We start from the raw sequence: 12411 nt of genomic DNA, 5'->3' as shown, positions 1-12411 counted from the left end.
CCATGGGTGTGCCATCTTTAAAGCTGCCATTTCAATGTGGATAAGTATATCTATCCAAAACTGATATGCACAAGCCAAAAGCTCTCTTCCTATGCTTTCAAATACTCACTATACTAGTGAAAAGGTGAGTTACATTAGTTTTTTATATAACTTCTCTCTGATGGATATCTGCAAGGCTGTTACTAGGTCTGTGCCTTTACAAAGTACCTCTGAGTGGACGTTATAGAATTTCAACAAGCATTAGTTGGCTAAGCATTAGTTGGTCAAGCAGTATTAAGAACATTCTTTCGAACATCTGCATCACCTGCTAGCTAGCCATTGTTTTGGAGAGGGAATGTTTTATAGTCTAGCTTTGGAGAGGGAATGTTTTATAGTCTATGCAGACCATGTTCATCTACAGCCACACATGCTAATAACGACAGTGGTGCTTACCCTGTAACCATATGTTCATAGCTTTGCGGGGCTGAAGATTCACATGCACCAGCCCTGAATCACGGAAGTCAGCGATGAACACAGATGTTTTCTATGCATTTCACCTATTCACTTTATTATGCATTGCACACTCTGTCTTCGACACTCCACTTCACTTACAATACTTGCCTGCTGAGCAGAAAGAAAACTGAGATGGAGCCGATGTGCTTATGCATTCTGGACTAAGGGAATCACAACAGGTCGTGATTCAATAGTCTGTGAAGAAAAATAAGTTGCAAATGTCCAGGCCCAACAGTAAATAGCAGGAGTATGCAGAACATGTGAATCTACAGCATTACACACTACAAACAGGTGGTTGCAGGGTAAGTAACACTTTCCAAATAGATCTCTAAAAAATAAATAACAAGGTTAAATTGAAGTTATGGTTAGGTGTTGAATCGAGATAAGAACTAATGTTTAAAAATGAAAAACACTGAAATCGGCAGTTTAATGGACTAATTATAATTTGCACTTGTGTTATGCACTCCTTATGACTTCACATATTATATCACTCATGACATGGTAAATCACACATTTTTAAATGTTAAATGATGACATCATTCAGTCATTGTGACAGTGAGCTATAGGGTTTCTTGACTTAAAGTAATTCAATAAGGTACACCTGTGCCCGATCTTTTTATCACCAATCAACTGAAATGGGCATAACCATTGACCACATGCTGGACACATAGCATATCTTTTTAATTACTTACACTTGGAGGATGTTTCCCTTTTTTTTTTCTGTTTCTCACCCACCTAATAAACAAAATGACTCCATAAACCATAGGCTTTAATGGGGGCACCCCCTTTATAAACATTGAATACCTTCCACAAAAGAGTGTATTCATTTTAATGGGATCACCTTGTTAAAGACTTCTTGTGACCTGCAATTTTAAGTCATGAAGTTGACAGAAATACAATTGCTACTGACAAGACATCTTCTGCCAGGACCTATGGATAACCCTCCATATTTGGTAAAATACACTACACATATTCCTGAGGTGATCATAATGTCATGAAACCTTAGAGCCATGCTTATAACCCCAGTATGAGTTAAACCACCTCGAAGTGGGTAACCCCATCATTCTATATTATTCAACAATCTGCAATGCCTCAAAATCTCCTGTGAAGTTCTGAAAATAAACGTAAACACCTAGTAAATATCCTCGTTATATACAATTTGTCTATAGCACTGTATTACAACTATTTATCATGGGCATGTGCCCGACATCTGCTGGTAGATAATCTATTGTCAACAGAAGCTTTGGCTTTTCTCACAGATGTTTTGCAACAGGCTTTGGCTGTATGCCACAATCTACTTTGAAACATGCCTCTGCAGCCCACATCAGTGTACTCATCCTTTGCCTTATTTAATATGGAGTATGTTACTGATTTGTGAACGGTGCACCAAATAACTTTCAATAGGTGCAACTACAGTTGCCTTCAGGGTTACACTATTTCTATTCTATTCTTCCACATGTGAACACACAGTAACTCTATGCTATATATGACTATAGGCCCTTCACTAACAACATTCTTTTTTAAGTTGATGTAAGGGTTTATGGAGTAATGTAGATACCAGTATCATGGATGCTGTCTTTTGAGATGACCTCAGTGATGACATCAACTATGTTATTTAACATATCATTCATAAGTGATGTAAAATGTAAATGATAAGGAGTCCATGACAGGAGCATAATGTATAGTTAGTTCACTAAACTATAACTGGCAAATGTCATTGTTTTTTTTTAATGTTAGTTCTTAACTCATTTCAACACTTAATAATAATGTCACTTTAACCCTTGGATTTTTCAGCAAGTTTCTGGGGGGTTTATCTAAGTTAAGATCTTATTGCAATACCTAAGTGTAAAGTCACTTTAACTTTTGTTCCCCCAGTAAATTTCTTATACTATATTCAAAATTGATCATAAGCCCAACACCCTCGGTCAACTTACCCCAACCTTCCAAAGGTGCACAACACCCTGTTGCGTATTTGGCACTGTGCCTGGCACCCAGCCAAGGACTGCTCTGAAACCCCTCTCATGGGCATCGACCCCCACCTTGCTGTGCTCAGCCTTCTGCCATTTGCAGTGGTGATTGGGTGCAGGGTCTAGCCTCTACCAGGCCCTGCATCCATCCCCTGCAAACACCCACCACCCACCACTGCACACGTCCTTCTGCTATGCACCCAACCCCTATCAATGTAAGAAAGTGAAGTATTAGTTGGTAGGAACGTGGATCCTTCTCAAGTAATAAATCTGCAACCTTCGGTCATCTCATACCCAATTAGCCCATTGTGCCATTTGTGTCTTTCAAGGTAGCGAGGCATGGGGAGGTGGTGTGGGCCTGTTCCCTGGTCTGCAGGTATGCAATGAACAACACCCAATAAATCGTTATCCATCCAGTTCATTAAGTTACAAAAATGTACAAATCGACGGATAGACAGAAATACCTATGTGACACCTTTCGCACAGTCCTCAGTCCTAGCGGACCCTGAACCCATTTTACATCCCACATATACTACCACACATTCTACGGGGGTATATCATACAGCAGATCTACTGGCTTTGTCAGGGTGTCACCACATTCATAAAAGCAGATACATATCATAGCAGACCAATGCAACACCATTAAAAGTGCTAGTCTTGGAATCACAATACAATTATATTCATTAGAACATGTAATGCCTCACTGCTAACCTGGTGGTAAGGAAGATCAGACTGGCTTATAGGGCAGTCTGGAAGTGCCCGAATGGCTGGTTGCACATATCAGCGTAGGGGCTGTGTTTTTTGGGCTATCATGGGCCTGTTCTGTGGGCTGGTTTTTATTGTTGATTTCTCAGTATTACCACAAACAATACCAGCAGCAACCACAAATACATGCAGTCTGCCCTACCTTGCAAAACACCTATACAGCGAATCTATACAAGTTTAAAACTGCCTTGATTTGCAAACGGGGGCCACTTTTTTAGCTATCTGATTTGCTTATAGGGATTACTTCTATTTTGGTGTTCACGGTTAGACTAAACCCATAGGAGGGACCGATCTATAAATAGATCATAGAGCATATTTTTTGTCTTACTATTTTTGGTGCTGTTTGAAGGAATTAGGATGAAGTTTATCCACTTTGGCCCCTTCCTCAAATGTTTTGTGCTCATCCACCAAGTATGGACCAAGAAAAAAGTGTGGTCCCCAAAGTGCGATTTTCCATTTTAATTCCCCTGAGAAAGTATGCCCTTCAATACAGAAAAAATTGGCGGAACAAGAGTTCCACGTGGCACACAAGGGGGTACTGGGCCCAGCCATGTGGGTTGAGTCCTTTTGTTCCTCATGTCCCGGGCCACAAGTACTATGTATCCTGAGCAACTATACCAAGTACCCCTTCTGCACCTGAGTCTCAGTAGTAATGTGTTCGAGCAGTCCACGGCTTCCTCAGTGGGAGGTGGATACAGGATAGTTAACGCCGGCTCACAACTCCAAATGCGCGCAGCAGCGCAATAAATCATTGTCCAGCCAAATACTCACTTTTATGAAAAAAGAGAAGTATATATTTATACCATTAACCAACACAAAGGAAACCATCACACAACCCCCACTGATGTTGGGGCTGTAGTGTTTCCTCAGCAATTCCCTGTCCCGCTCCCTTCTTACTCTAGTGTTAGATCCAGGGTATGCCCAACTAGTAGTTTGAGTCTCAGGAGTCCACCGTGACTCTAATTTGAGTCAACATTGTTTCATCTCCACTGTGCTAACTAGCAGCAAGTTCCCAGAGTCCAAAATCGGCCTTACCCTCACCAGCTGGCGTGAAGCATCTGGGGTTCCTCTGCACACGCTGACATCGGTCACTTAGAGCAGCAGAAGGTGAGTTTAGGTGAGTACTCTGCATGTGGCAATCTGCACTCAGAGGGTGCAGAGTTCCTCTCACACGATCACTCTCCCAAAGTGACCGGAGGTTCTTTGCGGTTCTTCTTATGGGTTTAGTCTGACCGTGTCCCGGTGGAGGTTGTTGCAATGAACCTGAAACGGGTCTCTCACATGGGTGATGGTGTGCAGGTGCACCAATGGCATCCTCACTTCTCCAACAGGGGTTGCAGATCAGGTTGCAATCCTTAATGCTCCCAGTGACCCCATCTGGCATATGGGGTCACCGTGTCATCACAGTACACGGGCTCCCGCCTAATCGACAGTGAATTTCTTGGCGGCATCCCCGCCTGACATATTTGGTCATGGCTTATTAACGCACAAGGCTATGGCCCTTACCACACAGCAGTCTTCTCACAGCTGCCCCTTCTGGCATACAGGGTAGCAGGTCCGGCATTATACAGGGACGGTGGCCCGCTCGGTACAGTTCGACATACGACTCAATTCACTGCCGTCCTCCTCTGGCATAAGGGGGGTCGCCAACTTTGTCCTGCACATGGGGAACAACCTGATTGGTGCAGCAGCCATCTCCTCACTGCTCGCAAAGGAAGTGCAGTTGACATGGATCTCTACTAAACCGCGCTTCCTCCAACTCTTTCCTCTTCCTCACAGGGTACACTGCTCTTGGCAAGAAGGCAGGTGCTGGTGCTCCAGGCTCCAGGGCAGTGGTCCTGAATTCCCTGGGCGATGCCCCTCACCTAGCAAGGAGCCTAGCAGGCCTATCCACCAGTCCTGGTCACAGGCAGAAGTCTTGTACAGCTTCCCCGCCTCTCACAGCCCATCTGGCTACTTGGTAGATGACAATATAGGGGACTATAACTCCCCTTCTAATAGTACATTTTCAGACAGCAAATGTGATTTAGGGTCTGAGCCTTTAACATTTTATGTTGTGAGTCTGCTCCATTTGAAGTGTTCACTCCTCTTCTCTCGCTTCCTCTGTAAAGCAGTCTTTCATAGCAGGAGCTACTTCAAAGTTGATAGCCCCACAACACAAGCCATGGAAGTGACTAGAGTTCACACCTGGATGTCAACCACAGTAATATGTGCATCAAAAGTTTAGCTCTGAGCCCAAGCCTTACTCTTTATGATTCTCTTATCGGCCCCATCTCCTTCCTGAGATGTGCCCAGGCCGTTTCCTTGTGACCTCTCATTGAGTCAAAGAACACCCTTTGAAGTGTACAGGGGAAGCGTGGCTCTCCCCTCTCCAATATGTCCCACCCAGCTTTCAGGAATGCAGCGATCCCAAATCTGTCCTTTGGAATTTCTCTACCTCCTCTCCATACTTCACCATGCAAGCCTGCGTCTCCCATTATGGAACCCAGGGCCCTCCATTTATTGTATCAAACACAGGCACACATACATCCAGTTCATGTATACAACCTACACACACTGCACAACAGTGTGTCCTCTACGTATTATACCACTTATAGGCATACATACATCCAGCACATTAACATGAACGCACTGCCTCCTTCATGCACTATACCACTCATACGCACACATATAACCAGCACTTGCACTCACATTCATGCATGGCTCAGTACTGCATTATTCCTATTTTGTGCCCTTCCCAGGCACACAAACACCTAGAGCAGATACACCACTCCTGCACTGCACAGAACTTCACAACAAACCGATGTAGGCCAAGGGTGAGTTTAACACACAGCAGCGAAACTTTGAAAAACGAGTGAGCCTGTAGGCCTCACTCTAGTGACACAGATTAAAAACAGGCTAATCACTCCTAGTGATCATTACGCGCTATGCTGGGATGTATGTCGTTACAACGCACACTTTTACAACGCATGCACTTACAACGCATTTTTTACAACGCAAAATCCATTACAACGCATTCCATTACATAGCATGACACTACAACGCATTTTTAAAAACTACCTTTACAACGCATTCCATTACAACGCATACTACCTTTACAACGCATACCATTACAACGCATAATATTAAATTGCATTTAAGGTAAGTATTAGATAGTATAGGGGTAAAAATTACTTTTCTATTTCCAGGGGGTGCAACAGTAGGGTAAGTGTTGGATAGTATAGGGGTAAAAATTACTATTCTAACTCCAGGGGGTGCAACAGTAGGGAAAGTGTTGGATAGTATAGGGGTAAAAATTACTATTCTAACTCCAGGGGGTGCAACAGTAGGGTAAGTGTTGGATAGTATAGGGGTAAAAATTACTATTCTAACTCCAGGGGGTGCAACAGTAGGGTAAGTGTTGGATAGTATAGGGATAAAAATTGCTATTCTAACTCCAGGGGGTGCAACAGTAGGGTAAGTGTTGGATAGTATAGGGGTAAAAATTACTATTCTAACTCCAGGGGGTGCAACAGTAGGGAAAGTGTTGGATAGTATAGGGGTAAAAATTACTATTCTAACTCCAGGGGGTGCAACAGTAGGGTAAGTGTTGGATAGTATAGGGGTAAAAATTACTATTCTAACTCCAGGGGGTGCAACAGTAGGGTAATTGTTGGATAGTATAGGGGTAAAAATTACTATTCTAACTCCAGGGGGTGCAACAGTAGGGTAAGTGTTGGATAGTATAGGGGTAAAAATTACTATTCTAACTCCAGGGGGTGCAACAGTAGGGTAAGTGTTGGATAGTGTAGTGTAATATTATGCGTTGTAATGGTATGCGTTGTAAAGGTAGTATGCGTTGTAATGGAATGCGTTGTAAAGGTAGTTTTTAAAAATGCGTTGTAGTGTCATGCTATGTAATGGAATGCGTTGTAATGGATTTAGCGTTGTAAAAAATGCGTTGTAAGTGTAGTGCGTTGTAAAAGTTGCGTTGTAAAGGTTGTTCCCCGCTATGCTGCCACCACTGCACTTGTGCTGCTTAACTCCAAGTGAACGCAGTAGCCTTCCACCACTATGAGGGGAGCGCTTTGGCCGCCCCTCCCGGTCAAGACCGCAATCCGTGAGACAGGTATATATCACGGCGCACACGCATGATCAATGCTCGCTTATGGCAACAAAAAGCAGCATTAGAGATCCAGACATCTGTATGGTTGGATACTCTGGTATACGTCTATTACCTATATACATTTATCCAAATTATCAAACTCCATGAGTAAAAGCACACGCACTCCCAACAGGTAGTTGCTATTAAGGTTTTTTGAGTGTGCTGCTCAAGAAACCTTAATAGCAACTACCTGTAGGGAGTGCGCATGTTTTTACTCCTGGAGTTTGGAGTTTGATGATTTGGATATTACCGGGTCCCAGTCCTGCCCACGCGCTGCTGTTGGGAACTGACAGCTGACGTGGGCCTCTTTTGCCTATGTATATATACCACAATATACTAAATTTAGCCATGCATGTTTAGTTACCAATTGTTTTTAAAGATTTTAACACGTTTCTGTTTATTCAAGGAAGGCGAGTTGACGCTGGTTAAAAAGAGGAGGTTTAGTCGTGTGCAATGTTGTATAAAAGATCTTTTTTATGTGTCTATTTCAGAAATGGATCCTATGAAAGTGTGTACTGGAAAGGGGGCAGTGACTCTTCGGGCGTCTCTGGCCTACGGGGACCCTCCGAGCAACAGCCCGCCATGCCCCCTGGAAGTTGAGCCCTTACGAAGTAAGCTCTTCTTGTCTTACAGATTCAAAATGTGTGTGTGCTCGTTGTTTGTGTTCATGTTAGGAAACAGTGGCAAGAACAGACACGGCATGTTATAAGTTGGCTCCCTTGAAAACGTTAAAAATACACAAACTTATGTATGTTGAGGTGACTGCATTGCTGACATAGTTCAGTGTTACTGTTTGCAACGCTAAAAAGAGAATGCTGTTAAGATATTGGGTTTTCTGACAATTAAAAACGCTCTGTGGCGTCTTCCTTGTTTTTTTATCAACTTATGCATGCTTTAAAAAAATGGCAATTGTGGTGTGAAAATCATGGAAATCTTTGTGGGTAATCCAAATGCTGAACAAAAGTAACTACTATTCTTATAAGTAATGTGGAACCAATAAACTTTAGTATAAATTGACCGGTAGCATGACTGTGATAGTCTCTAAGATAGTCAGAATGATCCATTGTCCCTTCGTAAATGAGACGAGATAAATGTCCTCTCTCTTGACCAGTACCACTCTGCAAAAATGCTTTATTTTATCCTTTTGGGAAATTAGAAATTCACTGTGACATGAACCAAGGACCAGTGTTTTCTCATTTGGTAGTTTAAAGAAACATTGTTTTTTCAAGTAACTTTCACATCTACTTGGTAGAGGCAAGAGCATTGAGACCACGCTTTACCAGTAAATATGGTTATCTTTTGTTCCTAAAGAAGGCCTATTAGATCATGTAGGGAATCTACTTTTTCTGCATTTTGTTCGCCCTTTTCTGAACAATGTTTATGCTTGGCTTACAACTCAGTGCACTGTTACCCCTGCTATTCAAAAGTAAAGTGCCTGTGCTCCCTCTTTAAACATGGTTAAATTGGCTTACCCCTCTTTGAATTATTTAACTTGCTTATAAATTCATTGTAGATAGAATTGACCCAAGGCATGGAAGTTAAATGCCACCTGTGAACTGCACCGCATATTGTGTCATCCTTAGATTGGTTGCCTGAAAACATGGCTTCAGGCGTACCATGTATAGCCTTCAAATCTGGCAAGTTAACGGGCAGGAATCCCTGCTTTTATACATGAATAAGTCACCCCTAAGCACTCCTTGTTACCCACAAGTTAGGGGGCCTGATATTTAAAAGTGGACGATGTTTGAAATTTAGTTTGGCATATTCCTCCAGTTACTTGCTCCCAGAAGCTACTTTCACTGGCATGGTTGTGGGAGGATCCTAGATAATGTAAAAGTACAGATTATAAACTTTATTCTGTAACGTTGGATAGGAAGCCACTAAAATAGTCATTCAATTACTATTTTGGCATACTTATTTAAAGTCGAGTTGATTTTTGAAGCTGGATGTTTAATATATATTTTGCAAATATTCAGAAAAAGTAACTTTAGAAAGTTATCTTTTCCCTGCCTGGGATCCTGAAGGCTAATTTGCATTAGCCTGTCAGCAGCTGCCCAGCAAGTGCTTGATCTTAATGAGGTGTTAAAACTGCTCCCAGAGCAGAACAGTGGCTTAGGCCAGGTGGTAGTACCCCTGGTGGCGGTGAAAATAGAAATAAAGAGTGCAAGAGTATTTAATGAATTTACAATCTCCCTAACCATTGATGTATCAGTATTGCTTTAATTTAAAGGTGGAAATATGGAAAACACTGTTAAAGATCTAACAATATTGAATACATATTTCTCCCAAAATAAATCCCAGAAAAACAACTTCATCTTCTGGAGAAAATTAGCTTGAAGTTCCCAATGGTCCAAATTCCCCTGTTTGGTGATTTAAATGCAAAAGTCTCAAGCTGATCTTCAGTTAATTGCGATCCAATTAGAAAAAGAAAAAGGTCTGTGTATCCCCGGCCAGATTCTTGTTGATAATCCTGGAAATCTTAAAGGAAAACATTAGCTACAGCCCATGAATCTTTAACTATGACAATAATAAATGGCTGGGCGTGGAGACATACCTTTGATAATGGGAGGATGTCTATGCTTATCGATCATGCTATAATCTCTTTTGTAGATTTCCAGCTGATAAGAGACTTTGAAATTTGGGACTCCACAGGGAGCAACTATAACACATCCTGCTATCATTAACCTGCTCTGCTCAAACAAGGGACACCTGACAGAATAGCATTCAAATTCTATGCACAAATAAAGATAAGAATATATGGTCAGAAAATCGAAAAACTCAAACTGTAAATATGATCTGTGAGTGTGTGTAAGGATAACATTCCTAAAGTCATAATGGAGGAATATAAAAAACTAAAATACACTTAGTGACAAACGTTGTATGTAAGGCCGTAACCCCTTGAATGCTAAGGACGAGATGGTCTTGTCCTCAACACCATTGAGGGTGGTTAAGCTGAGGACGAAACCATCTTGTCCTTAGCATTTCAACGGCTACATAACAGAAAGGGGTCAGAGTTAAAACCTCAGTCACTGAAGAAGATGGAAAAATGTACGTTAAATAAGATATAAGGGATGCCTTTAAAGCTAGTAGTATTGATAGAGAGCCCTAAGTAAGACAACACAGGCAGGACTTTAGAAGGAAGATCAGAATGATTAATGCGAATGAGAAAGAAAGTGAGTCTTCATAACGTCCTACACAGAGAGAAATTAAAGACCTTCTGGGATATTGTGAGCAAAACTCTGTGGAAATGAAGAAACGAGAAGCAATGCAATTCCAGTCACTGAGGAGAACTGAATTAAGTATATTATTAAAGTTTTATAGTAAGAAAAGAAACAATAACCAGGCCCCTACTTAGATCCTTAAGGAGCAGATGCCTAACTGAACCACTATGGATCAGACTACCCTGATTTCAACATTAAGTGAAATCCAAGGTTTTATTTAAAAAATGTAAACGTTTGTGTGCAGAAGACCTAGATGGTCTATCTATTGATATATTAACACTAGATTCCAATTAATGGACTCAAGTCCCCACTCCAGTGTTCGCGGAAGTAATAAGTGGACATGACTGGGCCCACTGCTGTTAACACTCCCAGAAGGATCCTGCATATTGAGAGGAGATATGAATGACATAGTCTCGACAGAACTAGACATGCTGAGGAAAGCGACATCCGAGAGGAAGCCGGGTCCATTGTGAGTTTATTCGAGCCCTGGGACTTAATGATATCTGGAGACATCAGCACCCCGGAATTAGGCAATATACATATGTATCAGCATCCCATGGGAGTCTCTCTAGACTGGACTATCTCTTCACCCAGGCTAGTAATCTAAGATACATCCAGAAGGCAGCACATTTAGCACGATTAGTGTCGGATCATTCCCCCGGTGGCCCCCCAGGAGATCACTCCACCCCCCCCAGAATTGACCCATGGTACCTTAAAGATAGTAAGATTAAGTCAGCTCTTAGGAAAGGGGGGAACAATTTTTTGCTGAAAATAGAGGATCTGTAGACTCAAAGATAACACTCTGGGAAGCGTTCAAAACAGTGATTAGGTGCCAGGCCCAGGCTCAAAAAGGCGCGACAAAGAAGGACCAAAATTTGAAACGCCTGTCACTAGAGGAAGAAATTACAGCCCTGGAAGCTCAATTGGGGACGGGTGACATAGAGGACTTGGAAACGGGACATAAACTGCAGGTGAATCATAAGGAGCTAAGGGACATAATGGAGGACAGTGCCAAAACACTGGCACGGGCCACGCAGCATAGACCGTATGATGTGGAAGAGAAGACAAACAATCTGCTGGCATGGCTAGATGAAAAATGAGTGGAGGGTAATTGGGTCCCTGGGATCATTGACGAAGCAGACCCAAAGCATTGGACGGGTAGGGAAATTGCGGAAGCCTTCACTGAGTATTATGAATCTTTATACTCTTCCCCCTTAGCACATATGGAGGAGGAATGCAAAGATTTCCTCAAAGACATACAGATGCCGACACTGTCTGGGATAGATAGAGAAATGCTGGAAGGTGACTTAACGGTGGAGGAACTTAAAAATGCAACAGGCGCATTGCAATCAGAGAAGACGGCGGGACCAAATCCTTGCCGGTAGGACTTTTCAAATTAATGTTGGTTAAGTCAACTGACCACCTACTCGCAATGCTAACAGAGGCTAAAGCAGATGGGGCCCGACCAGAGAGTAGCTGTGGTAGTTGTAATCCCTAAGGAGTGTAAACCCCCTGGGAAACAAGGGTCCTTTAGGCCCATATCTTTCATAAACTGTGAGGCAAACATGCTAGCGAATGCACTGGCCATGCGATTAGCAGCAGTCATTACATCACTTGTGCATCCCGATCAATCCGTATTTATTCCTCATAGAAGCAAAAGACTCAACTTTGGTTTTTTTTTAGTTCATATTTATAAAGCGCACGGCTACTCCAGGGAGTGTCCCGACGCTATGGAAAAACATAGACCACATAACGTTGAGCAAAGCAAACCACTGCTATGAGGATCACGACTGAAAGAGCCACGTTTTAAGACTCTTCCTGA

At 42.3% G+C, this 12411-nt stretch overlaps 1 protein-coding gene across 43 annotated transcripts in view; it reads left to right on the top strand.

Moving 5' to 3' along the window:
• The window catches only part of SORBS1 (sorbin and SH3 domain containing 1), a 1103390-nt gene that overhangs the window by 651616 nt on the left and 439363 nt on the right, over nucleotides 1-12411 (top strand). For all 43 annotated transcript variants that reach the window (XM_085603602.1, XM_085603630.1, XM_085603622.1 and 40 more), the window contains one exon: nucleotides 7860-7979. In XM_085603602.1, coding sequence (XP_085459728.1) covers nucleotides 7860-7979 — 120 coding nt within the window. The remainder of the gene's footprint in view (nucleotides 1-7859; nucleotides 7980-12411) is intronic.

Source organism: Triturus cristatus, chromosome 1_2 (genome assembly GCF_964204655.1).
Source record: "Triturus cristatus chromosome 1_2, aTriCri1.1, whole genome shotgun sequence".
In the NCBI taxonomy this organism is placed as follows: Eukaryota; Metazoa; Chordata; class Amphibia; order Caudata; family Salamandridae; genus Triturus; species Triturus cristatus.
Note: the sequence above shows the minus strand (reverse complement) of the source record. Positions and strands in the feature narration are given on the sequence as shown.